We start from the raw sequence: 27645 nt of genomic DNA on the forward strand, positions 1-27645 counted from the left end.
GCTGAGATGTGTGTTCACTGAAGTTGTATAATGGCTGCATGATGGAATTTGACAGTCAGCGATAAGTCATGTGACATGATTGTTTCATATTAATGCGTGATGCATCAAGTCACAGGAATTGTACTGAGGTCATCAAAATGTTGCATTTTAGTATAAATACTTTATTTGACACATTAATAGAGCACTCACAAGAACATGAACTATTCTAAGTTAACCTTAAGAAACACAGACTATCAGTAACACAATAACATGAGCTCATAAAAGGACAGCTGCTTGATCACCCTTCAAACTGTAACTCATGTTCATCATGTCATTACTTCAGTCACATGCAGCTTACATCTTACAGTTTGCTACTGTCATCAATGTTAACTAAGTACACCATGCCATTAGGTTATTTTTTCACTCAAAAAATGGGAGCTATTCAGTTGGTTGTTCACATTTGTATTTTTGGCAATACCTGATTTGCGAATTACAGCTGCCGCAAAGTGGGATGCGACCACCAGGCTGGTTGAGGATGCCACGACCACGACGGGGAGTCGTGGAGCCAGCCACAGTTCCTGATGCCTTTCCACCACCAACACCACCACCACCACCTGCAGGCGGCGCTGCTGTACAGCTTGGCTTCTTTGGATCTTGGAGTGGTGGAGCGGAGATGGGTGGGATACTTGTGATTAATGCACTGGGAGGCTGAAAATGGGGCTCTTGTGACAGAGGACTATTTGGAACGGGAACATTCTGGGGTGGACACATGGTGGCCTGATCACCTGGGAGGGGAATATGAGGGAAAGGCAAACTTGTCTGAGTCTGAAATCCAGCCTGCTGGAATGGAGTAGCCACCTTAACGTGAGGGCTGAAGGAAACTTGTTTCCGGTTTTGGATCAGCTGATTTTCATTAAATGTTTTTTTATCCTGATTTTGTGGCAATTTGGAAATATTTTTTGGAGCTAACTGAGGTAATTTTTTATCTGTTTGTAATAACTGTGGTGTTTTAATATTGGTAGTGTGCTGAGAAATTTGCTTTTCTGTTGATATCTGTTGTGTGGTTGTTGCTGTAATTGTTTCAGTCTCTGCATGACTCCTGTGCATTCCTCGGGGCTCAACTTCACCACCAAATCTATATGCGTGTTTGAATGATTCTGGATCAATCGCAGGTGCTGGGCTTGGACTCCTTGAGCCAGGGACCCTAAAGTGAGGAGCAGGGGAAAGTGCACGTTGCACTTGATACCGTTCTAAATCTCGCTGGTAATATGGTAATGTTGAAGCCCCACGAAGCCCTGATGATGCTCTCACTGGTTGTTTCTTTGCTTTTTCTTGAGAAGTTTGTTTAGATGGGTGCTGTGTCAAAGATGTATGCTTTATTTGCTTATTTCTTTCGAAGTGTGATGACTGTGCTGCTGTTGTATGAACTGCTTGCTGAATATTTTGCTGAGGAACTTGCTTGTGCTCTGGTGCCTGTTGTGCAGTTAATGCTGAAACAGTTTCTGAATCTTTAGCACTCTTGTGTAATCCTCTGGGCTCGAGTGGTGCACCAAATCTGTAAGCATGTCTGACTGCTTCAGGATCAGTGACAGGTGCTGGACTTGGGCTCCTTGATCCAGGGACCCTGTAGTGTGGAGCAGGGGAAAGAGCTCGTTGTATTTGAAACCGTTCTAGATCCTGTTGGTACTGTGGTACTACTGAAGCAGGGCAAAGCCCTGTTCTGGCTGAAAATCTTTTTTCTTTTTCTTGGGACGTTTGTGTATGTTGCTGTTGAGTTGGAGCAGTATATTCTATTTTTTTCTGGGTTTCTTGCTGTTGCCTCTTCACCTGAGCCTTAGGGTGCTGAGGTTTCACCATCTTGCTATTGCTCTGTTCGGGATTCAGAAGCATGTTAGCTAGTCCTGGTAATGCACTGCTTGGTATGTTTCCCGTTGTATCAACTGACAGTTGTGAATATGGTTTTTCTGGGGCTATTGTGAGTGCCTCAAGCATAGAAATTCTCTTTTTTGAATGTGGTAGTGACTGCAATTGCGGATCTATGGGTGAACTACGTGGGGGTGGTGGGGGTGACCTAGGACGTTCTGCTAACTGTTCTTGAAAAGCTGAAGCATTAGCTGTAGTAGCCCATTTTGACATTTGGCCAGCATCAGATGCAAAATAATCTTTCATTTCTTGCAATTCTTGGCAACTGATTCTTTCGTGACTGTCTACTTGATTTGTAATGTTATTTAAAGTTTGTTCTTTACCCTTAACATGATCTTGGTGCCCTTCACCACTGTTCTGCATTTCACATTTTATAGTATAGTTATCTGACTCAGTATATTCAGATATCTGTTTAGATTTTAGTGTGCTCTGAGTTGTTTCTCTGGGAGGAATAATCCCAGACAAATTCTGGACCCCTTGCTGTGATAGTTCAGTGCTTTTCTGCTGAGACTCATGCTTTATGTTTGTCTCGGTGGCACCAGTCTTCACAGTTTCAGTGACTATCCCACCACTCGTTGCCTTTAAGATTTCTATTTCCTTTCTTTCATGTGAAAATTCCTCTGAAACCTTTACTGTCCTAATGGTCTTTGTAAGTGCAGCTGAAGACTCTTCTGATCGTTGCTCAGTTGCCTCTAATACCAGTTGTGGAGACTCTGTGCTGCCTATGTTATTAACCTCGGAAATACTTTCTTTTTGTTGGGTATGTTTTGTGCTGTCAGAATGCTCTATCCTTTGCTGTTCTTGACTCACTTCCTGTGAAATATTCAGACTGGAATCAGAACTATATTCAAACGTTGATTCTTTATTTTGTGGAGCCCTCTCCAATTTATCTGATGGAGCACTCTCCACCTTATCTTGTGGGGCACTCTCCATCTTCTCTTGTGGAGCACTATATTTTTCATCTTTCTGCTCTGATACAGTGTCACATTCAACTTGTGACTCATGTTGTTCATACACAGGCAACTGGGTTTCCTGCTCAATGGAATCTACAGAAACTGCATTCCATTGAGTTTGCAAAAAGTCACTATAAGTTTGAGGGAAAGCTGTGGTTGTTTCAGACTGTTGCTCACTTTCAACAGCTGATATGTCCTCAGGACAGGTGACATTCATGGCAGGAGCTTGTGAAGTTGTTTCGTATTGTTCATAAGAAGGTGACTGAGTTTCCTGCTTAAGGGCATCTTCAGAGGAAACTGCATTCCACTGTGTTTGTAAAAACTCACTGTAAGGTTGTGGGAAAGCTCCAGAATGCTGTTCACTTGCAACAGCTGAAGTGCCCTCAGGACAGGTGACATTCACAGCAGGAGCTTGTGAAATTGTTTCTGGTGTGTTGTTCTGGGACAATTGTGGTAATGTGCTCTTGCTATCTGATTTATCAGGTCTAGGAGTGTTTTGCAAATGTGGAGGAGGTATGTACAATGGAGTAGCCGTAGGGACTGATGAGGCATACTGATCCCCTTGTTTAGGGGGCCAAGAAAATTTACTATTGTCTATGGCATTTGCATGTCGTAAAAATGGTTAGTGACACACACAGCATGCATAAAAACACATAAAGTTACAAACCAATACCACACAAAGGTGAGATAAAAATTGTCACAGAGTGTTATCAGAAGAGATTTGTTGTGATGATTAGTAACAGTTAAGAAGGGAAAGAAAAAAAATAAAATAATGAATCAGAAAAAAAGGATTTGCTGCACAAAAAAATATGTTACATATAAACTCAGGACAAGCACTATAAAAATAAAGTAAATCAGACTTATTAGGTGAAAGAAATGGTTATTTAAGCAGGTTCAGATAATTATTTGCAAATCATGAATTTCCAAGAAGAATACCTATTTGTATCAGTCAAAAAACACTGTCTGACTAAACAGTTTAAAAAAATGATGTGTAATGAAAAAATATTTGTTCATACTTATCTTGTAAGAGCAATGCGTTATATTCTTTATCATCAATAATTAATGAAAGCCACAATAGTAAATTAAGTTCTTGTAATTATTACAGTTTTCCCATGAAAAGAGAAAACAGAAAAAAAATTGCAAAGCAATGCTGCATGTAAAAAAATATTGTCCTGGAATTAATACATAACTATGTAATTTTAAAAAATCTTATCATTTAGCAAAAGCACATGTTACATCATAATCATTATGCAATTGCCAGATAATGCCAACTGCTATCAGCTGCTTCCAAATGATTAGCATAATTAATGAAGCAGGTATTAATACTGAATATAAGCTATTAACTTTTGAGAGCTGCTTTAGGGAAAGATGGAAAAGTATTGACCTGAGTCAATTATTTAGCTTTGAGATACAGGAAATGGTCTAGGTGTAGGATTGAAAGGCTTATAAGCTGCAAAAGAAGAAGACCTCTGTCAACAGAGCAACTGTAGTTTGATTTTATCAGATTATTTTATGTGGAAAATAAATCATGCTTCAGAGTGACATGAACAAGTTGTATGTCTGTGGTTCTATAGTAATTTGTGAACATCCCCTGAGTTACATTTGTCAAATCTGGACAACAGCATTATCCCACTTTATTTAATAGATATGAAAATTTAAATGTTTTCCATAGTCCACAACAAGTAAACTTTTCCAGTTATTACTGCAACTTATAGTTATAATTTTTCCATCTTATATTACACGAGTAGAATACACATACAGACTTTCAATAGGCAAAACACTTCAGGGCTGCAAAAAAGCACTCCCTGCCTTGAGGTATTTATATGATCTTCATCTCTTTTAAAACTAGAGTTTATTATATGTCTGTGTCATGGTTTTCATTTGTTTAACAATAATAACAGTGTTTTTGTAGTTCTCCCAACAGATCATGTAGTGCATCATTTTTCAGGAGTGCATCCATAGTATTATTAACTCTTGTACTGATATTTTGGTTGACAGCCTTTTAGCCATTCTCCAGATGAGTCACTTGCAAGATTTTTAAAGTGCTTTACATGGCAGACATATGCTCATTTCCTCCACAGTGTAAAGAGCTTTAAAAATCTTGCAAGTGATTCACCTTAAGAATGGCTGAAAGGTTGTCAGCCAAAATATTGGAACAGGAGTAACTGTTGATAATATCATGGATGCAATCCCAAGAAATGAGGGAATAATTACAGTGTTTCCATTATTAAAAGTTACGCACGTACTTAAGATCAAAATGTTCTGAATTTCATCAAATTCAATGGATTGACCTTTTTCTGCACGAGAGGATATTTTCTCAGTTTTGGGAATGACATTGTAAATTAAACTTTAGCAAAACTAAATGACAACGGTATAAGAAAATTTTAAAGATCTACAGGGGTTTAAGCAGCTCTCAGAAGTTAAAGATTATCTGAAATGAATAAAAAAGAAACTACATGCTCAAGAATGTAGATATTTAAGCATATTAATTTTTATTAATCCAGGAACTCAAAAATTCAATTTTTTGTGAAGTTACACATCATCCAAGCAATGGTTTTCTATTACCTTTAATGTTGCTAATGGGCCTCAGTGTTGAGTAACCTGGTAGTTAAAAATTTATTTGTTATGTATCTTTTGAAATAATTTTAGCCTTGTATAAGATAATCAAAAATATTGACATGATATCATTTAAATTAAATAGGTGTTGGTTGAGAGCTCTGAGTATGGGATGCATGGAATATGGTTTGAACAGTGCAGTGGATGGGTCAAACAATGGATAAAATGAACTGGCAAAGGTAATGGCTGCAGTTTGGACTTACCAGGTGCAGGTCGAGCAGTGGTTGATGAAGAAACACTGCCAAACGGCTTTGGACCTGCCAGAGAGCTTGGGGCCTATATCAAAACAGAATGTTAAACATTATTAAAGAAGTCATTTAGACCATGCATCCCCTTAGTTAGATAATGTGATCAAGACTAAAAGAAATAGAAGGCTACTGTGTGTATAGTGTAACTTGACATTTTTTGCATGTGATGCTGAGAGGATTCTGCCTATTTCTCCACTCCCAGCATCCCTCACATGAAATGCCAAGTTACACTGCATGCACGTAAAGCCTCTTTTGTTTCTTGAAACTCATATTATAGTATAACAGGTCTAAAACTTAATAATATTTTCATAGCAGTTCTACACAAAAAAATTATCCCACCTTAAAATTCATACTTAGTACATACTGAAATGTGAGTAATATAAGACTCATTTGTAATAACCTATCTGTGCATTTAGGAAAGTAATGATGCATATATATATATTAAACTAGCCTTTTCCCCAATGTCATTCACTTTTTTTAATTCCTGGATGTCATATAAGAACACTGTAAAATGTAAGTTTCAACATAAGAGTGTCATACAACTGTATTCCCTCCTCTTTAATTACTTTGAATATGTACTTGAAATTTCAACTGCAGCATATTTCCAAAACATCTGACATATGTTATGTTTGCCAAATATTGTTACTGTATTATGCAAAAAAGTTTTTTCACAGACCAGGACCTGATCACAAACACTTCTGCCTGGAAACATACATCATGTTTCATACTACAAGCTAACTTATTTAGCAAGGGTATGGTAGTGATCAAGGAGCACTCGGTAAGATTCAATGCATTTGCTTAAATTCTACAATTATGGCCACACTTTCTGCCACATAATGATTACTGATCCCTTTATTAAGTAAAATGGAACATATTTTAAATGCATTTTCACCAAATTTAGCAGCTTAAATGGGACAGAGACATTTTTGGTGTAATCAGGTCCAGAACTGAGACACTTCTCACACCACAGGCTCCACTTTTTATTTTTGTGTCATAGAAGTCTGCTGCCTGGGAATGGAATCAATGTATGACAGGTATTTTCAGCTCTTCATCACTGCAACAATGCTGACTGGATGACAGAAATTTGTTGAGGTGCAAGAAAGGAAAGAAACTGCTTGGAGCAAAATCAGAAGCCATGATTCTCCATAAAGTGCTGTTACCCCAGCTCCACAAGGCCATTACTGATTAGGGACAGACACCCATGGCCCTGTTCAATATGAACACCTTGACAATCTTCAGAAAACTGCGTATACCAGTGATCACCATTTGTTTGCTCATGACATTTGAACTTTACACTTGACTCAGCTGTCGATGAATTTCGATCTGCACAATGTTTCATGCATTAAGAAACTTTATCACAGACTGAACCTTGCAGTTGGTGGGAGAAAGAATAAGAGCTACCACTGTTAGCCATTGGTGCATCACTATCAATAACAATTGGGTCTTTTCCTGCTATAATATGACTATTACATCGTAGCTCTGTTGCGTATGAGCTATATTTCCAGTGCATTTACTGTAAAAATAACCATAGGTAAATTAATTTCTGGATGAGTCTCATACAATATTGTTCAATACCCATAGTGGCTGTACAAGTTCATTAGAAAGAAAGCTGTTTGTGAGTGTGGGAGGGATGGTGATCTTCATGATGCTGGACAAATGTATTAGCACAAATAAACTTTTGAAGTATCCCTCTCTATACTCTCTCTATACGTTTCTTTCTTGCTGTAGACCATACTACTTCTAAAAACATGGAAATCAAAAAGCTTGCAGCAGAAGATGTTTGTTTCACAGTGTTGAAGATGAAGAAATGCTCCTAGTATGCTAGTATGCACTTTGAAGACAACCTGTACTGGACATTTTTCCTTGTTTCAGTCCATACTACAACCTCTCAAAATATCGGACACTTTTTTTAAACATCTTGTATATAACATGAATCCCACTCAGTGTCATAGCAATACTATAACTATAAAGCTTTTCATGTTTAGTGTACAGAAAATTTGCAAATATTTACCTAAACAAAAGTAAATTTTGAAATTTTATATGCAACTAGTTGATTCACACCTGTAAATTACAACAGGTTTCATGATATATCATTAAGATGAGCAACACACTGTCTATCACTAACAAAGAAGTTTAATTTCCTATAGCTTTCGTTTAAAAAAAAAATTAGAAGCAATTAAGGTTAGACATGAAATACTGATTAAAAAAGAGAGAATGTAGGTCAGTGACCAGAAAGTTTTGCACAGAAAAAATAAGAATAATCTTTCTGTTTGGACGAGTTGATCAGCATAAAAAGGAACTGTGTTATACAAAAAGGTTAGTTAATCTCATCACCAGATGAACTTCTCCTTAGCTTATGAGAGAATGCTGGAAAAGCAAAGATCACTCTCATAGTGCAATATTGTCTATGTATAAACTGCAGTCTCAGCTAAAATCATGATAATGTACCTTTCTCCTGGCTAAACATAAGAAATAAGCTTCCATCTGTGATGTATCTCCTTGAAACTAATCTCTTATTATGGAACTAACCCTCTCCATAATGGCTCTCAGAAAGTTATTAAGCATTAATCACAAAGTCGTCAAACTCTATAGCTGTTATGTCATTTCATCAACTTATTTGAGAAGACCACTGTGCGGTCAATCAAAGTAAATAAATCAATGATGTAAATAAAAAAGAAAGAAACTTCCACATGGGAAAAATACATTAAAAACAAAGATTCCAAGACTTACCAAGCAGGAAAGCGCCGGTAGACAGGCACAATAAAATAACACACACACAAAATTTCGAGCTTTCGCAACCGGCGGCTGCTTCATCAGGAAAGAGGGAAGGAAAAGGAAAGATGAAAGAATATGGGTTTTAAGGGAGAGGGTAAGGAGTCATTCCAATCCCGGGAGCGGAAAAACTTACCTTAGGGGGAAAAAAGGATAGGTATATACTCGCGCACGCACACACACACACACACACATATCCATACATACATACACAGACACAAGCAGACATATACCCCTAAGGTAAGTCTTTCCACTCCTGGGATTGGAATGACTCCTTACCCTCTCCCTTAAAACCCACATCCTTTCATCTTTCTTTTTCCTTCCCTCTTTCCTGACGAAGCAGCCGCCGGTTGCGAAAGCTCGAAATTTTGTGTGTGTGTGTTTGTGTGTTATTTTATTGTGCCTGTCTACCGGCGCTTTCCCACTTGGTAAGTCTTGGAATCTTTGTTTTTAAAGTAAATAAATCTGTATTCAGTTATCTGCAGTTTGTTTCTTACTTAGACATAGCCTCAGAAGAACAATATTACTTTGTGAGCTAAGTAATACTGCATGTGGAAATCTACTTTCTGTATGGTCCTTGCTGTAAATTATCATGACACAATAATATCTCTCCACATTTAATGTGTCTAGCTATTCAAGTACCTCTTCCACAAAACATCATCTGTCACCACCACCTCCATTAACAAAAATGTGCACCTGAAAATGACTTAGTTTCTATTTTACCTGCCAACTGTTCATCACTCTAGATTGGGATGATATTGACTAAATGGCAAGTAAAAAACATGTCAAAATGTATGATTATTAAGTGTTTGTAAAGAAATGAAAAACAGGATCTCACTGCATAGTACCTATGGTACAGCAACAACACAATACACTACTTAATTCCCAGGAATAGAGCTGGAATCATTTACTGGAAAAACATACTCCTTCTCTATCTCATTGAAGGTGTTTTTTAGAGCAATGATTTCCTGGAAGTAATGGCTGGAGGTTAAGTATTAAATATATGATCTGCATTGTGTATCTATCTACAAGCTTAATAGGTGTGAGAACTGAGTAACAAATACATGGTTCTAATCTATCATTATACTTTCCTGGTTTCATTTTTTTTTAATTTTTAGTTTGTGTAAGCAGATAATGAGCTGTAGTTTCTAGATGTCACAGTCTACCACAATACAGGCTCTTATTATATTTTCATTCCTCATCTCTTGATAGAAATTGAATGATGTTGGTTTTCCTTCTAGCTTCTCAGTTCAATGGGACCTTTTCTAAATATCCTTTTTCCCTCTGTGTTGCAGAGGCTACAAATTTAAATCCAGGTATTTATTTATATCTCACAATCAGTGCAATTGCAGTTTCATCTTTTTGGTTATGATTTTATTTTAGCCATTTCCAGCACACTCCATAAGCTAATCACCTTAATATCAAAAGTAATTATGAAGAGTAAGTTGAAGAAATTATGATATGAAACTATAAAGCAAAGCAGAAGGACAGAGTGAGAAAGAGAAAGAGAGAGAGAGAAAGAAAGAAAGAAAGAAACAGCAGCATAAATGCTTTTTACAAAACTTACTGTTATCCACTTGTAGTAGGTTTTCTGATTCTAGCATATGTGCCTATTGTACAGTGTTTTTCAATGTACAAGATGCAAAACACTAATGAAATTTCCTGTAGCACTTTTTACCAATACTATACTATAATAAACTGCATTAATTACTGCCTTAGTTTCATGAATTTTGAAGATGTCTGTTTATTCACTTTTCATCATTACTACTTTGAAAGAAAGGAAGATTGAACTTCCATTGTTGCATTAATATAAATAATCATGTCCCATTTCAGTAAAGTTGTGTTATTTGGCTATATACCATATAGTTACACAGTCCAAGTCAAAAGCTCACCAGTGAACCACAATATAATGAGTTTTTGACCTAGTATACAGAAATACATGGAATATAAAATACAATAATGCTGGAAACAACTGGACATGACTGCTTTTATACCACACATTATACTAAGGCTCATCCACGCTAATAGCCATTTTACACCCACTGCTAGATAAATGCCTTCTCTAGATTTTTCTATTCATTATAGTCTTCAGCTACATGCATCCACATTGTTCCCACATTGTTTGTAACATTGAACACCTCTCACTAAGTCATTGTCTGTCTCACATCTCTTCAAATCCAGTGAAGAATGTCCCTGGTCTATCTGCTACCCATGCACCTCAAAACACATCACACCCACTTCTATTATTTTTTCATTGCAGTTATAATTATGTCTTCCACTCCAGTTTGTTCCCTGGTCCATTTGTTTGTTATATTAATGATTACAGTTACAATAAACAAAGATTAGAAAAGGCAACCACTCACTTATAAAGTTGATTATTATGTGGTGCATGGACACACATATCAGCTCAAACCTTACAAGCTTTTCAGTTACAGATCTTTCTCTAGTGTGATACCATACCTTCAAAGTAATGGCTCAAAAGCCAGTACCTAATATCTGTATGTAGGATTTCTTACAGATTTAAGAATTCAGTGATGGAAAAGGTCATTATGCAGCCATGTTTTCACACACTTCAGGTATCTTATTTGGAAACCTACCAACACATTACACATCATAGTGTGTTGTCACAAATATGATATACAGAACATGCAAATAACTGCATCTACAATTTACTTAGTAAACACAGCATGAGCTCGTATAGCTTGTTATTTTTTATTTGTGGATGACTGGTTTTGATCCACTACAGAGATCATAAACAGATCTACACTCCTTGATAATAGTAGGAATCCCTGGCATTGAGCAGGCCCATCAGTGCTGGTGTTGAGAACGCTGCTCAAATGCCAGCACGGACAGGCCTGCTCCATGCAAGTGATTTCTATTCTCACCCAGGATTGTAGATCTGATGATGATCTTTGTAACAGATCGTAACCAGTCATTCACAAATAAAATGTAACAAGCTATATGCAACCATGACTGTGCTTACTAAATAAATTATCATATTATTAGAACACTGTTCCAAAAAATTTTAATTATATCTACATCTAACTGGCCTTTGAGTTTTTCATGTGTTAATGTGCCATGCATCGCTCAGTTATGGAGGAATTATTGCCTTTCCTTATAGTTGTTTATTGTTTCCATCTTGAAATTTTGATTACTGTAAAAGTCATAACACCTAAACAGTCAACAATAATCAATACAAAATTTAAATTCTTATTCTGTACAAAATTAACAATTGCATACTTCTTTATGTTATAAATCTTATGTGTGTTGGGGAATTATGTGTGCTGGGGAATTACAGGACCTAAGGACAGTGTGTAGTAAAACTGAGATTCCAAAATTTTAATATAATGAGGGGTAGTGTACCTGCACAGGAGACGGAGGAGTGACGTGCGAAGTACCATGTCTTGGAGCCTGCAAATAATAAGATCCTGGTGTTGCAGTGTAATCTGCAATTGACTGTAGAATTATATACAGAAGAAGCAGCATTTAAAGTTACAACCAGTACCATTAAGCCTTTAATCACAGGAAAATGTAAAGGCACCAGTGACCAATAGCTCATCAAACAGTAACTCAATTTGCGGTCTAATTCTCATTTGGTGAAATATAGAAAGTGATGACCCTAAAATATTCATTACCGTTCTAGTAATAGGAGAAATTACTTCTCTCTCTAAAGATAGGGATGTTAGAGGCACTCTTTATTAGTACAGGATGTGCACCCAAACTGCCAAGTGGCTGAGAAAGAATTACAGTACAAAAAAGTAAAGGAACCCCTCAGTGTTTGATGTGTCCACTGGTTGTGCAAACTGGTTTTCTACATAATCTCTTTCATATTCTCATAGTTGTGACAGAAAGTCAACAATCTTTATCATTCTTCTCTTATGTTACATTAAGAGGAGCACATAAATCAGATAAGAGTAATCAAAAATTGCAGCTAATTTTCTGGGCATTTTTATTACTGCATTCTCAGTATTAATACGTGTCTCCAAGTGAATACAGTCATTTATTACTCTGAACTTGGAGACATATGGATGCAAGGAGGAGAAGGGGGGCACACACACACACACACACACACACACACACACACACACACACACACACAACACAGAGAGAGAGAGAGAGCCTTATTCTCATTTAAAGTTGTCTACTCTTAAAACGAAATTGGATTAATGATATGAAAGAAAAATCACAATTATTTATAATATAACTGGGACACCTAGCAAAAACTCCAAAGTGTTGGTTTATGTATGGAAAATAAATAACAACAATTATCCATGATCTCTTCACAGCATCATAACTAGTAAAAACCACTGGTGCCAATAAACAATTTTCCTGAATTAATGTGAAAGAGCAAGAAAAGCTGCCATTCCCAACACCAGCTTGCAGAGGAAGCATGGAATAAGATTCAGTGATCCCTAGAAACTGGGATACCTTCATACTATCTGTAGGACGTTGGATTCCTTTGTCATCAGTGGCATCGATACTGAGAGCTGGAAATGCCTCTGTCACATTCTTCAGGTTATTCTCCAAAACTTTTTTATCGTCAGCTACACTATGCTGATCCACTTGCTGCAAAAATTTTAGCATCACAGCATAAAACACTACTCAATCAAAGCTTAAATGAAAGAAGCATGGAGTCAACTACTATTATTTTTAAAAAATTAACAATGCAAATGTACAAAAGTATGAATTCTATGAGTTAGTGCAGTTTCAAACAGTTACAAACACACAGCACTACAAAAAAATAACAAAAGATAAGTAAATAATCCAAACAGCAACACAAATTATGTTTGAAGGAATTAATTATAAAACACATACACACACACTATACCCTGGATTACAACTACAATTCCTGCAAAATCCAAATTTGGGTGAACTATTAGAGGTCAAAGACATGTTAAACATCTATTTGTCGTATCTTAGTTGTAGCAAAGAACAAGTCATTTTAGACTCCTTTAAGCAATGATCTGGTTATTGTGTAGTAAGCTGTTGCATGTAAATAACAATAAAGTTTACTATGCTATTAAGGAAGTAAAGAAACAGCAAATTAATACACAGCTCTCTCCTATTTCAGATGAAACACATGGACTGTTATGGGTACCTGATTCAGTGAAATGAGTGACCATGTAGAAATAAATACATCTCCACAATGGCCACCAAATTTTTACATGATTCATAGCAAAAACTATACCATGTTTCCTCAAAGCTGGCTCAATAAGGGGCAGACAATTTTTTCAGCTTTTTATATGAAATGTCTACAAGCAAAATGTTTTTTTACTGAGCCCAGATGAGGTACACTGCGTCATACTATAAAATGAAAGTACACATTTCTTCATTCTCTCCATCTAATATTTAAGCTATTCACTTACTACTACAGCAGCTTCTTAGCATATGTGAGTGTTGAATAGCTACAAAAAGATAACATGAAATACTAAATATTATATACATAAATCTCTGTTCTCTTAGCAATGTAATAATACTCAGCATCATAAGTTTGTGCTGCACAGAATTAATAAAATATACAAAGTTTTAAAAAATGTGCTATTTTTGAATTCATCATCAAAATGATTTTCAGCTAGTTCCAGTGACACTAAGAATATTTCATATTTGAGTTTTAAGTGTGAAAGAAATCCTGTAGCAAATCATCTCTTTGTGAATTATTTAAGAGATACTGATTTCATTCAGAATTAGATGTCTTAAAATTTTAAGTAAGTTTTCAATACGAATCTGTAAGTCAGCTAAATACAGTGTGATTTCTTGTGTGTAAAAGCTTTTAAACTGGTACAACAAGTTTTTTTAATTTTAAAAGCAAACTAAAATATTGTAAAATAGTAAAATCCAATCCTTCAAATATAACAAAAGATTTAAAACAGGGTATCTATAGCAGCATCTGTGACTATAAATATGTGCTAGGCTAGGCTATAATTGAGTAAGTGTTTGAGAGTGTGAATTTAAATGCAAATTCAGATTCTCTTAAACATATTACAGAGCAGACACAAAAGAAAACAGTACAGCCACTGTGGCACAGTACTATATCAAAACATGGGCAATTATAACAAAGACTGTAAGATGGCAAAGAAAATTGCAGAAAATGATGGCATACAACTACTTAAACTTGGAAGAAAGATCTTAAAGAAAGTTTGACATAAATACGCTCAGTTAATATTAAACAAGGTTTCCTAGTACACAGCAGAGAGTGGAAGAATGTACAGATTTACCTCATATTAATTGCCTGCTGTAGAAGTTGAAGCTTTAGCAAGAAAGATTACAAATAGTATGTATGATTTTTTTCATAGCTGTAGTTCAGCAGCTGTGAAATATTTCAACAAAGATAAAAAGAAAAAAAGATTAATAGAATGATAAGATTACACTGGTGTGAGGTAAAAATTATTTTTATGACATATTCAACTAATATGAATAATTATTTGGTCTTCTAGTGCAAGATGCTAGGTAGGAAACTTGTTCTGACTGATCTGCCAGTAGCTTCACAAAGAAAGGATAACTAACCAGCAGTTTTCACCACAAACTGTTGAGGAGCTCTTCAGTTGTTTCCACAACACTGAGACAACAATGGAAACTAGTGTCACCCATTGCAAATCAACAAAAGAAAAACAGTTTGTCAGTGGAAGATTACTAATATATATGTAAAAATAACAGAAAGATAATGGTACAAAAAAAAAATGATATAGAACTGTATAAAATAAAACGATATACCTAGAGTGCCAGTACAAAAATAACAGCAACCAGCACACAGGAAACAAAGCTAAATTTGAATCTTGTGAAAATCTCAATGGCTAAAAGAATTCAGAAGTACCAATAAACTGATAGAACTGAGAAGTTGAGTTAAAATGTGTTCATCTTCCACGAGACACATGTGAATAGGGAAAAATGCTTTATATAACAAGAAAATATAATGCATTGTGAGAGATTTCAAACCACACCACAGACTTATATTGCTGCAAGATAAATGAATAAAACCGAAATACAAAATCTAATAACTACTTTTAGATGCCACTGATTCTTTGCAGTTTACCACAAATTCAAAACAGCTTCAACGTGATCATTTCACCATCAGTTCAAGATAGAAAATTTGTCAACTTTTAAAGATGAAAATTCACTGTGCAGTACGACTCATATTATCAAAACAACTTCAAACTTATTCAAATGTTTACTATTTTCATTTTCTAACACTGATTATTTGAGCATTTAATGCATGTTTTGCTGACAATTTTTGTACAAAGTTGTCCCTGATCTTCCTGCACCAGCAACTGAGCTGTACTCACATGGAAAGGCATTGGCCCAAGGGTACCAGGCTGTGGGGAGCTCGGGCTCAGTGGAGCAGCAGATGGTACTGGCCGGCTGACAGGTGGGGCAACAGGGGCCGGGGCAGACAACGGAGATGGCCTGACAGCAGCCGAGGCCAATGCTGAAGATATGGTGCTGCTCGGAATTCGACTGCCCCTGAAATGTCACAAGTATGATAACTTTAGGACATGTTTCGTGATAGGCACCATGTCTCAGGAACATAAGTTGGCTTGCACACTACGATGTAGATGTAGATGAATGGTAATATCTTTTACTACAGTAAATAGACAAACATGATCTGGATCACAAATTTTTATTATTGACTGCTGGTTTCAATCTATGCTGCAGATCATCTTCGAGTCTGAGCTGAAATACAAATGTACAATGTATTGTAAGGTTGAAACTTCCTGGCAGATTAAAACTGTGTGCCCGACCGAGACTCGAACTCGGGACCTTTGCCTTTCGCGGGCAAGTGCTCTACCAACTGAGCTACCGAAGCACGACTCACGCCCGGTACGCACAGCAGAAGTAAAGCTGTGCGTACCGGGCATGAGTCGTGCTTCGGTAGCTCAGTTGGTAGAGCACTTGCCCGCGAAAGGCAAAGGTCCCGAGTTCGAGTCTCGGTCGGGCACACAGTTTTAATCTGCCAGGAAGTTTCATATCAGCGCACACTCCGCTGCAGAGTGAAAATCTCATTCTGGATATTGTAAGGTTGTTTATTACATTTATTTTTATCTTTTATTGTATAACACATTGTACATGCTGAAATATATTACATTACTGTGTCTATTAATTATTATTTTTATTAATTATTTTACTTCATTTTATGGTACAGGAATCTCTTTTACACTGTCTTCATGCATTCATCTATGACATATGCACATGGCAGGTGGCTATAAAACTTCCCCCTTCATATCCTTGTATTTTATGTTATTTTTACATCAATGTACATGAACTGCACTTCAAAGCATAAGGTATGTGTGGGTTCATAATGTTTTGTTGTCATTTTTACAACCTTGAGCTTAGTGTTTGCAATATCAAACTTTTTATAACTTTTTATTGTTATTGACTTTTCTCTGTTTCAACAGAGACTTGAAGATGATCTGCATTGCAGAATTAAACCAGCAGTCATTAGCATAAAGTGGAAATCAAGATGGTGTTTGTTATTTAGGACAAATAAATTATACTTGGAAATATAACTGAGAATAAAAACAAGTCTCTTTGTCTGAAAGATAAACCACTTAAACAAGCAAGAAGGATCTCTTAGTTGTAAGAATCTTCAATGCAAGTTAATGATTGCTGCTCCTCAGGAAATAGTGTCACATGAAAGTTGATAACTAAATATCTAGCGGAATCTTTCTGGGGACCTAAGGATTCTTATACTTAGGTGGTAATGTACACACTTGCTAATGGCAATAACAAGAATGAATTTAGAATGAACTCAGTGATTCACAAACAAATTCTAGAAGTATAAATCATTTCCCACAGGCTGTGCATCCCTTTCAGAGTCAAGTTGTATGTTCTATGACATTCCATATTTCAGGATGATAAAAACAAAGAGTGAAGAGCCTACAATCCTTCCTCAAAGAAAGGCAGCCTGTGAATTTGCTTGCCTTGTTACTCATCCCATGTGTCTGGAATATACTTGGTCATCATGTTCATTATCACCTTTTAGGTACCATGATTGATGTTTTGTGGGCTTGCATGCAAATCACAAGCAGTGGGGTTTCCCCATTAACATGTCCAAGCTCTCTTTGATACCATACTACAATTACTGCAGCATGTAGGGGTTTCAGAATATATTAATTTCAGTATATCCTAAATTAGATACAGATCTGTAATCCTGTTGATCTGTGTATTTGCTTGTCATAATTTTTACAAATGTTTGTGTAGTTATTTCTCAATCTTTTTGAATTTTATAAAATTTTCGAATCACAATAAAGGCTGGGAACAAGGGAAAGAAAGAGTATACACTCTGATTACACATACAGTGAGGGGAAAGTAAAGTCCTAAGATACAGATTAGCTTAACAAAATATTGGTATACTGTTTTCAGTTTTACTGTGACCTTGCCATGAAATTGACAGTTGCAAATCCCTCCTGGAAATCATGTCAACATTCTGGTTTTCTTTTTTTGGTACAGGCGTTGCTTATCTGTCTTTGTTATCTACAAGACATTATGTGAGAAAGTGTTTCAGAGGGGAGGAAAGGGTTCATTTCACACATCCAGTAAAGGGAATGATATATGGCAGTTGGTTTCTTGTTGCTCGGCTTTTGACTTTGTACTTAGTTTAGAAGATGAGCTGTAAGTAGAGCTTAATGAAGCCCTGTGATACTTATTCCACCTGTGGCATTTCTATGCCAATAATGATAATTTAGTTCTACTACGGTGTATAATTCAGTCATTCATCCATGTGTGTGTCTTTTGCAGTTGGATATATTCATCAGCTCATAACTGTAAGAATTCTTCATCATACAAAAATCACCATATTTTCTGCCTGGTCTTCATTTGTGTAAAACAGGAAAACTCCGATGCAAATGATCATTTATGTAGAAAGATTCTCAGGATCAAACTTCTGAAAACCATGCTGCAACATGTCATTATGAAAGAGCTGACCATCAGATCTTGAGCTTGGAATGATGGTTTTATACACTACTGCAGTTAGAAGCACATGTTAATCTGTGCACTACTGAGCAGTGCCTGAGTTTTGTAAAGTGAATACCACAGATTTCTCAAAGTCAACACGCAGCCACCACTCTTCTCATGAGAGACTGGAATATTTGGTCTGTGGCAAGTACCCCCTCAGTTTAAAGACTCACTTCTGCGTTAGCAGATTCACTGAAACATCATACTGATAAAGAGAAGTTTTGTTAACTGTAAAAGTGCTATTCACATAGCAAGACATACCACTTCTTAAAAATATTTTGCACTGTTAAATACTATCTTCTTATCTGTCAAAGAATGTGGTGCTCTCAAAACAAATACCATCACCTCTACATCATAGTGAAAGTGCTGACACACTGTTCACAGTTTCTTAAGTTATGTGGGAATGCAGAAACTACATATGACATTTCATACAGAAGTATTGAACCACCTTATAACAAGCACTTGCGGAAGATGGTCAAAGTACTCACGGTGGAATGGTAACAGGTTCCAGGTTGGGTGCTGGTGGATTCTGACGTGCGACCAGTTTGGCATGAATATCACAGTACAGTTTGTTGTTGATGTTGTAGTACCCAACGTTCTTCAGTGATGTGCCACATGTTGCACATTTGAAACATTCTGCATGCAAATTCTTGTCCTTTATGCGCACAAAGACACCTCTAAATAGGAGATACAAACAAAAATAAATCCATCAGACTAGACTTATCACAACAAGAAATTCTTGACACTTTCATCACTTCTTTATTTAGTAGCATGTATCTTTAATTGATATCATTCAGCCAGCCTGAGGAAAGTTGTCAAGAAAAAATTAAAAACAATGTGGACGTTTTTATAGGAAGCCTACCACTACTAAAACAAATATACATTATAAATTGTGAGCAGAGATGGAATCTAAATAATAAATTACTGCTGCCTCAGCTTCTAAATTCTATTGATCATTATAGAACAATTTGTCCAAAATTATATTGGAGAAAGAAAGGAGTAATACTAAACTATGACTATCATACAATAAGTATCCAACCCCTGTATCCATACATCTATTATCATTTGCAGCCAGTTTAGTCACTTCAGTGTAGGTTGTGCATTATTTTAAATTCTAATTTTACTTCTAGGTCAATTCCATGTATTAACAAGGTATTCCTGTATAAAGGAAAACTTCTAACAAAAAATTTTAACACACAGTTTTTGCCGAGTTAGTTGGTGATTACATAAATACTGCTTTGTCGGGAATATGTTTTTCTTTTGTTATGATCTAAAACATTCATACTTAATAAAATGTGGCATAACAAAAGAAAGAAATGTTGCTAATCAAAAAACAAAATCAGTTATTAAGGAATTTGAAGTTGGACTTCTCCTAACGTATCAAATCTTCATAATATTTGCAGCTATCTGCAATCCTGCTAATATTAAAAACAAAAAACTGTTTTCTACCCTCTATAGAGTCAACACAAAAGGGCATTACAATCAAATGCAACTTTCTTTGAAGGAATTACACTTTTGGAGTTTTAAAAATTAATTCTTGGTAGCATTCTCTCCTTCTTAACTTTAAATATTGTAATTAATTTATGAGTGATTTACTGGAGCTCTCCCATGACATGAAAAATATTTTGCTTTCAAAGAAAGTTGCTGTGCAATAAAATAAAGTGCATTTAATTTCACAGCTGGGTGATAAAAACTTCTAGACATGCACAAAAGTATGTTACCTGTCTCATAACCGTTACAAAAACAATTTGTAGGGAACTGCAATGACTTCAGTCATTATTAGTGACAGTGTCATTACTGGTATTCTAATTGTGGACTAAATATTCATTTTGACAGTTTGTAACTTACGATTGTTATACACACTTATATAAGAAGAATAAATTTTCTTTTCAAATTGCAGTGTTATTATTCCTGGGAAGTAATAGATAAAAGTAGTCCCACTCATTGAAAGTAAAAATGGAGGTAATAATACCACATGTATTTAAAACAAAACTTCACTTTTAAACTTCACTTTTATGACCTTGAATCAAACATTTTCCTTCAAAATGCATGGCGGAGAATTGAATGTAGACTGGGTGAAGTACGTGGAAGTGGTAAGAAGACTAGTCCGGCATTGTCACCTTCCTCGGCATTTATCCCAGAACTTGTTCAGGGTATTTGATAACCCATCGATCACCCTTGGTATGAAAAACAATCCTGAAACCCTGCAGTATTGTAAGTGGTACATGCAGTATTGTGAGACTCTGAGAGTGGCTGGACCCAAACATAGGGCATTTAAATTGCAAAGCATTTGTCTCATAAGCATAATTTGCTGAAGCACTTACTTTCTCATTCTCATTTGTTTCTGTGCGTTATCTTCAACAGACAGGATTTTTCAGAAAGCAATGTGCACACACTAAGAGGTAATAATATGGAATTTTTATGAAAGGAAAATTGTTTCATAAATGTGTGTTCTCCTCTCAATATTTTCAGAGGTACAGAATTCAGTTCAGAGAAACAGTTCAGACCCTGGTGGTGACAGCTATTCATAATGTCTACATCTATGTACATATTTTGCAAACTAGTGTGAAGTGCTTGACACTGCTTAGTATGTTAGTGTTTCTTCCTCTTCTGACTGCATGTGAAGCACAAGAAGAATGACCACTTTTAATGCTTCCACAGGTGCTGTAATTAGCTTAATTTTGTCTTCATAATCTCTATGCAGGTGATGCACGGGCTGATGAATATCTTTAGATTCTTCACTTAATACTGATTCTTGAAATTTTATGAATAGCATTTGCAGAATAATTATTTGTGTCAATCCTTCAGGAGCCTGCCAATTTAGATTTTTCAGCATTTCCATGATGCTTGCCCCGAGTCAAATAAACCTGTGACAATATGTGCTGTCTTCTTTCTATACATTCAGTATCTCGTATTCTATTTGGTGTGGGTACCAAACACGTGAGCAATATTCTAAAATAGGATGTAGAAGTGATTTGTAAGAAATCTCATTTGTAGACTGACTGTATTGTTCCAACATTCTACCAATGAAATGAAGTCTGCCACATGTTGTACCTACAACTGAGCGTATATGATCATTCTGTTTCAAATACACACAAATAGTTATACCCCAGTATTTGACAGAACCTAAGTATGGATCACAGATATTATAGTTGTAGGATGCTATGCTTTGTTTTGATAAGACCAAGATTTTACCCTTCCGTGCATTTAAAGCAATTTGCCAGTCATAATACCACTTTCAAATATTATCAAGACCTGACTGAATATTTGTGCAGTTTTTTTCAGATGGTACTTCATTATAGATAACTGTGAAAAGCCCAAGGATACTGTTAATACTGTGTTCCAGGTTGTTAGAATATAACATGAACAACGAGGGTTCCAACATACTTCCTACTGGCATGTTTGAAGTTACTTCTACTACTGTTGATGGTTCTGTCAATAACACTTCAACCCAGTCATAACTTTTGTTTAGTACCCTATATAACTGTACTGTTGCTAAAAAACACTGGTGCATAAATGGTCAAATGCCTTTTGGTAATCAAGAAATACTACTTCTACCTGATTTCCTTAGTTCATGGCTTTCAGGATGTCATGTGAAAAGATAAACTGGGTCAGGCATTAAAACTTTTTTCAGAATCTGTGGTGCTTGGCAAGGAGGACGTCATTTTGTACAAGATACCTGATTATGTCTGAGCTCAGAAAATGTTCTAGGATTCTACAATAGATGGAGGTCAATGTGACTGGTCAGTACTTTTATAGATCACTTCTTTTACCCTTCTTGTAGACAGATGTGACTTGTCCTTTTTTTCCACTCATTTGGCATAGTCTTTTGTCCAATGGATCTACAGCACATTTTGGTAAAAGCAGGAGCTAAGTCAGCTCCAAATTCTGCATGAACCAGATAGTGATATCCTTGGGCCATGGAGCCTTGTTTAATTTTAGCAATTGTAGCTGTTTCTCAATGCCATTAACACTGATATTTCTATCACTCAGTTTTTCAGTGGTGTAACATTCTGATGACAGGGGGAGCAGATTTGATGGAATACAGCTTCTGATCATCAGTGAAATGAGGGCATGAAGGGCTGTCATTGCTGATCCATCTGTCAGAAGGTACAGGAGGTTTGGCAGCTGCTTTGATGCTATCCAAGATGAGAGACTGACGTGAAATAGAAGAGAGCAAGAGATAGTAAAAGCCACCTCTGGTACAGCATGCCGCAGAATTTGAATCCCCACCAGACATCATGGACGTCGAAGACCCCTAGAGGTCTCTGCACCATCGCACCATAAGCTGTAGGGGAGCACGCGTCCTGGCCTGCATTTAGTGTGAGGGCGCCACAGTGGAACACGTGGTTCCAGCGGCCAATAGCAGCACCCCCAATAGAGTATTTAAGCGCCTGACTCACACTCAGCCAGTGAGTCTAATCATTGCGTGAGTCAGGACACATTGCCTCGACAACAGAAAGCATGTTTGTTGTTCTTTGCTTTCATTACTAGTGAACGTCTTGGATTCATTTGGTTGTCTCTAGCACTCTGTTGCTTCTTGCGTGTTGTCCTCGTAAGGTCTCTCTTCATCGTCCATTGTTTTTTTGTGTCCGTCCTTTCCGTTCATTTGTTTGTTCGCTGGCCACTCTCCGTTTGGTCCCACCGTGCTTTCTCAGCCACCCTGTCACTGTTCCAGCCGTGGTCACAACAAGTTACAACACCCCTGTGTTATATTTTCAATCTTAAGCACTGTTTCTCAGTTACTGTACCACACAGTATTAGTGATAACAAAATCACCGCTCCAATTATTGTAGATAACTGTTTGACAAAGCATGACATCTGTCACTACTACATAACCATTGCCAGAGTACTTTGAAGAATTCTCTTTGGCAACAAGGTCTAGTAAGTACTTGCAACACAAGGAAGCTGTTGTACACATTTTTTTATTAATTGCTAAAGCTATCAGTGTTTCAAAATCGTGTTCTGTATACAGCTGAAAAACCCTTAGATAATTTTCTGGTAGCACTAAATGTTTGAGAGGTATCAAAGCAAATTTTAAATCTAAATTGAAATCACCTTTTCTGGTGATCTTCTTGCATCCCACAGACAAAACTGTAATTACAATCTAGGAGAATCAGCACTACAGAGGAGAAAGATGTTCACTTTTGATGTGAAGTTTTGTTATGTTTCATGAGTAACTTGAGAAATGTCAAGACTAACAGCTTCACTTTTATTAAATTTAAGCTAAAGTGATATGTAATAAGCCCATAAATGGCCATTGGGCAACCATACATACAGACAGATCATGTATATTTGTTTCAGAAACTGGTTCATTTAATGTAATTTCAGTAAAAAATTGTGCAGATGATGTAATTCATTTTGAATCAAGCTGTTCAGAGAAAGCTGGAATACACTGAACAAGTAATGATCTGTTAGTACACTATCATGTCAATTACCTCAATTTCTAACTACTTCAGACAGCTGTCCAAATGTATGGATGTTTCAAAGAGCTGTGCCTCAGAACCATTAAGAACAGAGCAGTTCTTCTGTCGATATTCTCTCTTCAGAATAGTACTTCTTTAAATGCCCTTTACATCACCTCTATCTCTTCCTCTTTTATACTTGTTGCTGACTCACAAATGGCGTCTGAGGTTACTAAAGCAGATTACTAGACTTTGCATCAATATAAAGTATTACATCTCAAACTTCTCCGCAGTGTCTCATGAAGCAAAAGTATGTGACACTATTGATGGTGACCTATCCATTAAAATGGGGACCATAATGCCTATTGTCCCATCTGCAATATTCAAGAGGAGTAGCCTATGTGCTGGCGTCACATTCCACCCTCTCCCTCCTCTATTATCTTACACCACAAACATGACACCATACGCATAATCATTAGAGTCACCTAGACTCAGCAGATACATGTAACATACAACTCTCAAATTTACAAAGGAGAGGTACCACTGTGCAAGAAGGAACGAACAACTGTGGTGGCTGAATCTACCCCTCAGTGTCTCCCAACCAACCACACCATACAATAATCAATCACTGATGCACAATCCTTTGTGTATACCTTTCTTATGTTAAGCCATGTAGCAGGAATTCTTGGCTCCAAAACATCATCTGATATTTATATCAGAAAACTTAGCATGAATTTTACTCTATTTAATCTTTGTTGTCTATTTTTTTTAAATGCAGTTTTGCTGTTTATGGATTACAAGACAGGCAACATAATGTAAATTACATTTGTCAGTTTTAAAATGAACCAATACATTTCAAGGCTACATGGGACATTTCTACACTACTACAAACACAGAAATAAAAATTAAAACATGAATGGAATTGCACAAAGACAATATAGTAGTTGCAGAGACAGACACAGCACTCCAGATGACAAAGGATGTATAGAAAATAATGTTGTTATCACCTATGAATTCCCATGGCTGGCTGCAGTCATGTATAATACAGCATTGCTAATGTGTCATTACCATCAAGATAGTGTTCTGCTAGTGTGAGAAAAAAGGGGCACAAACAGAACATTGGTTACTGACATGCACAATTTCATTTTATTGACCTAGAAAATTAATGATGAATAGTTTGTTTCCATACCTACACTCTAGAATGAGTATATTTCAGTTTCGTAGTATATTTCATTTGCACATGGAGAAACACATATTTTGTTTCAATCAAAGATATGAGAAACATTACTTCTCACCACAGATATCATTAAAATAAACCAACTTGGTATATATTTTAAGTGTTCTAGCTATGACAAAAAATGTGTTAGCCAACTATCTTGAAGTGAAGTCAAGTAACGTAAATTATAGTAAGCAAATTTGCAAATTTAACCCTCCATCTGTGTTCATTTTAATAGTTTTGTTTGATATTAACACAGTGTTGTATGATATTACATAGGTAACAGACAAGAAGATGTCAAGGTAACAAGCAATCATGCAATTTCACATTCTCTTCAGCTACATGTATGACATTCTCAGTTGGTGGATAGCATTTTTGAACCATTTCCACCCAACCACAAAGAGAAAAAGGAATGTAAACAGTTAGTGAATTCTACAGGAGCGAGCCTCGCATTACAGTTGGGCAGTCACTTACACAATTGGCCTCCCACAGTCACCACAGGTGGGAACACCTTCAGACGCACCAGCAGTAGTGGTGGGGGCCGTGGCGCTGGTGGCACCAAATGGGGCACTCGGGACAGAGCCTGGGGGTGGCAGCTGCTGGGCCAGGGGTGTGAGCGGGCGGGGAGATGTAGCCCTACCTCCCACTGCATGGCTGGCACGCGAGAAATACGAAGGCCCTGACGGAACCACTGGGGGCGCACGTGTGGTAAGTTAGTTGTTTAATGGCGTCGATATACCACTTAGACTGGAACGCTGCTAGTCTCTGCTCCTTATATTTATATGCAAGTGACCCACATGCCACATAATTTCATACATAAATGTTTGATTGTGATGGAAAATGTAATAAATATGAACTGCTGCACTGATTCTGTTTCACTGAAAAATTTTGAGATTAATTTGGAAACAATTTAAATGGTGCTACTATTGACAGACTGTGAACAGGCCAACACTTACAGTCACTTGTCCCTAAGTAGGATGTTTTACTTAATACAGCTTTTGTCCACCAGGTGCTTCAAAGCACTACTGATTTCTGCATATAAGACCTTATTAGTAGGCATTATGAAAAAAGTAAAAGGGACACATGCTCACTTAAAATGGCATTTCAATGAACTTCTACCACTTTAGCTTTTTGTTACTAATTCTCTACATGAGGTGCATTAATTATGTTAAGTGGTTTCCTTAATAAAAAGAAACACTTTCAGTGGGTTTTACATTATCTTGCATTTCTTTCTACTCATTTTTAACAATGTGTACTAAATAGTCCATCCTTTGTAGTAGTCTACTTTTTTTTCTTGCCACTCCTTCAATTGTTATACAATATAGCCACAAATGGCTTTACTGTATTTCCAATCTCTTCTCTCTCTGGCACCATCTTTCGAATAACTTCAATTCATTTTTTATACAGTTTCTTCACTGTACATATTTTGTTTCCATACAGTGTCATGCTTCACACATATTATATAGAAAATTTGTCCTTACATGTGGACTTTTGAGTTCTTTTGTCTAACAAGGCTTCCTTCAATGAATGCCATTTTGTCTGTTTTGTCCTCCTTGATTTATTCATCTTCAGTAAGCAGTCTTTATAGATACCAGAATTCTTACAGTTCTTCTGTCACATATTCCCCAATTTTAACGCCTAACTGATTTCTATTGTGATTCCATTAAATTATTTTTTTTACTTAATATTGTTAATCGACAACCCAAATTTTGTGCTAAGTATACTGTTCACTACATTTAATAATCATCTTCATTATGCCACAACAGTAGTGTTGTTTGTAATCAAGGTATTACTGCTTGTTCTCCATCGAACTTCTGCCGCTGTTATGATCTTTCCTTTCACTGCCTCATCAACGTGTATGTTAAAAGATTAGTAGCAATAAAAAAAAAATTATCTTTCACAACTTTGACTGGGGTTCATTTTCCCTTGCTTTGCATTTTTATTAATTCCACTTATATTTCTCAAGTAGTAGATAAAGAAATTGTTAATTGTGTACATAAACTGCTGAAAATAACTAAGACAAAATCTAAAAAACCTAAGTGCGGTGTCACAGTGAATGCAGTTCCTCATTAAAATTCTGAAAAAGTCCACTCAGCAGATTGGTTTTAATCGACTTAAAAAGCATTTATCTTTTATTTCTCACACTTGAAATTTTGTGAGGAGAAAAGAATTTTAGAAACAAAATGGCATGTGAGGCACTTACAGGTGCTGAAAGAAAGATGATAAGTTACAATATGAGGAAACATACTTACACAATAAGCCGTTCACACTCGGCACAGATATTCTGACCTGGGGGCAGGGCGTCGTGGGGAGTGGAGGGTGCAGGCTTGGTCTCAGGGGCAGAAACATGTCGTAAGCCAGACACAGGGGGCACACCAGTTGCAGATTGCGCTGACACATCTGTGGTAGTCGTGGTACAATCAGGAAATACAATATACAAAGACATACATTTAAGGTCTTAAAACTGACAGTACACTGCAGATAGTTTTGTTTCAGAAGACATGTTAAACAGCATACAATATGCTGAAACTGTAGATATTATTTTTATAAGGACAATCAACAGTGAACTCAGATACCAGTAAAAA

General features: G+C 36.5%; 1 protein-coding gene across 6 annotated transcripts in view; it reads right to left on the minus strand.

Moving 5' to 3' along the window:
• LOC126285380 (PDZ and LIM domain protein Zasp-like) overlaps positions 1 to 27645 on the minus strand; it is a 283882-nt gene that overhangs the window by 31504 nt on the left and 224733 nt on the right. Inside the window, exons 6-11 of one of the 6 annotated variants that reach the window (XM_049984713.1) lie at positions 27313 to 27460; positions 18928 to 19116; positions 15772 to 15949; positions 12920 to 13057; positions 5675 to 5747; positions 458 to 3449 (exon numbers count right to left, since the gene is read on the minus strand). In XM_049984713.1, the coding sequence (XP_049840670.1) occupies positions 458 to 3449; positions 5675 to 5747; positions 12920 to 13057; positions 15772 to 15949; positions 18928 to 19116; positions 27313 to 27460 (3718 nt within the window). Of the gene's footprint in view, positions 1 to 457; positions 3450 to 5674; positions 5748 to 11854; positions 11903 to 12919; positions 13058 to 15771; positions 15950 to 18927; positions 19117 to 25534; positions 25752 to 27312; positions 27461 to 27645 lie in introns of all 6 variants that reach the window. The other 5 variants (XM_049984716.1, XM_049984712.1, XM_049984714.1 and 2 more) reach the window with 5 other exon arrangements.

Source organism: Schistocerca gregaria, chromosome 8, assembly GCF_023897955.1.
Source record: "Schistocerca gregaria isolate iqSchGreg1 chromosome 8, iqSchGreg1.2, whole genome shotgun sequence".
Taxonomy (NCBI): domain Eukaryota; kingdom Metazoa; phylum Arthropoda; class Insecta; order Orthoptera; family Acrididae; genus Schistocerca; species Schistocerca gregaria.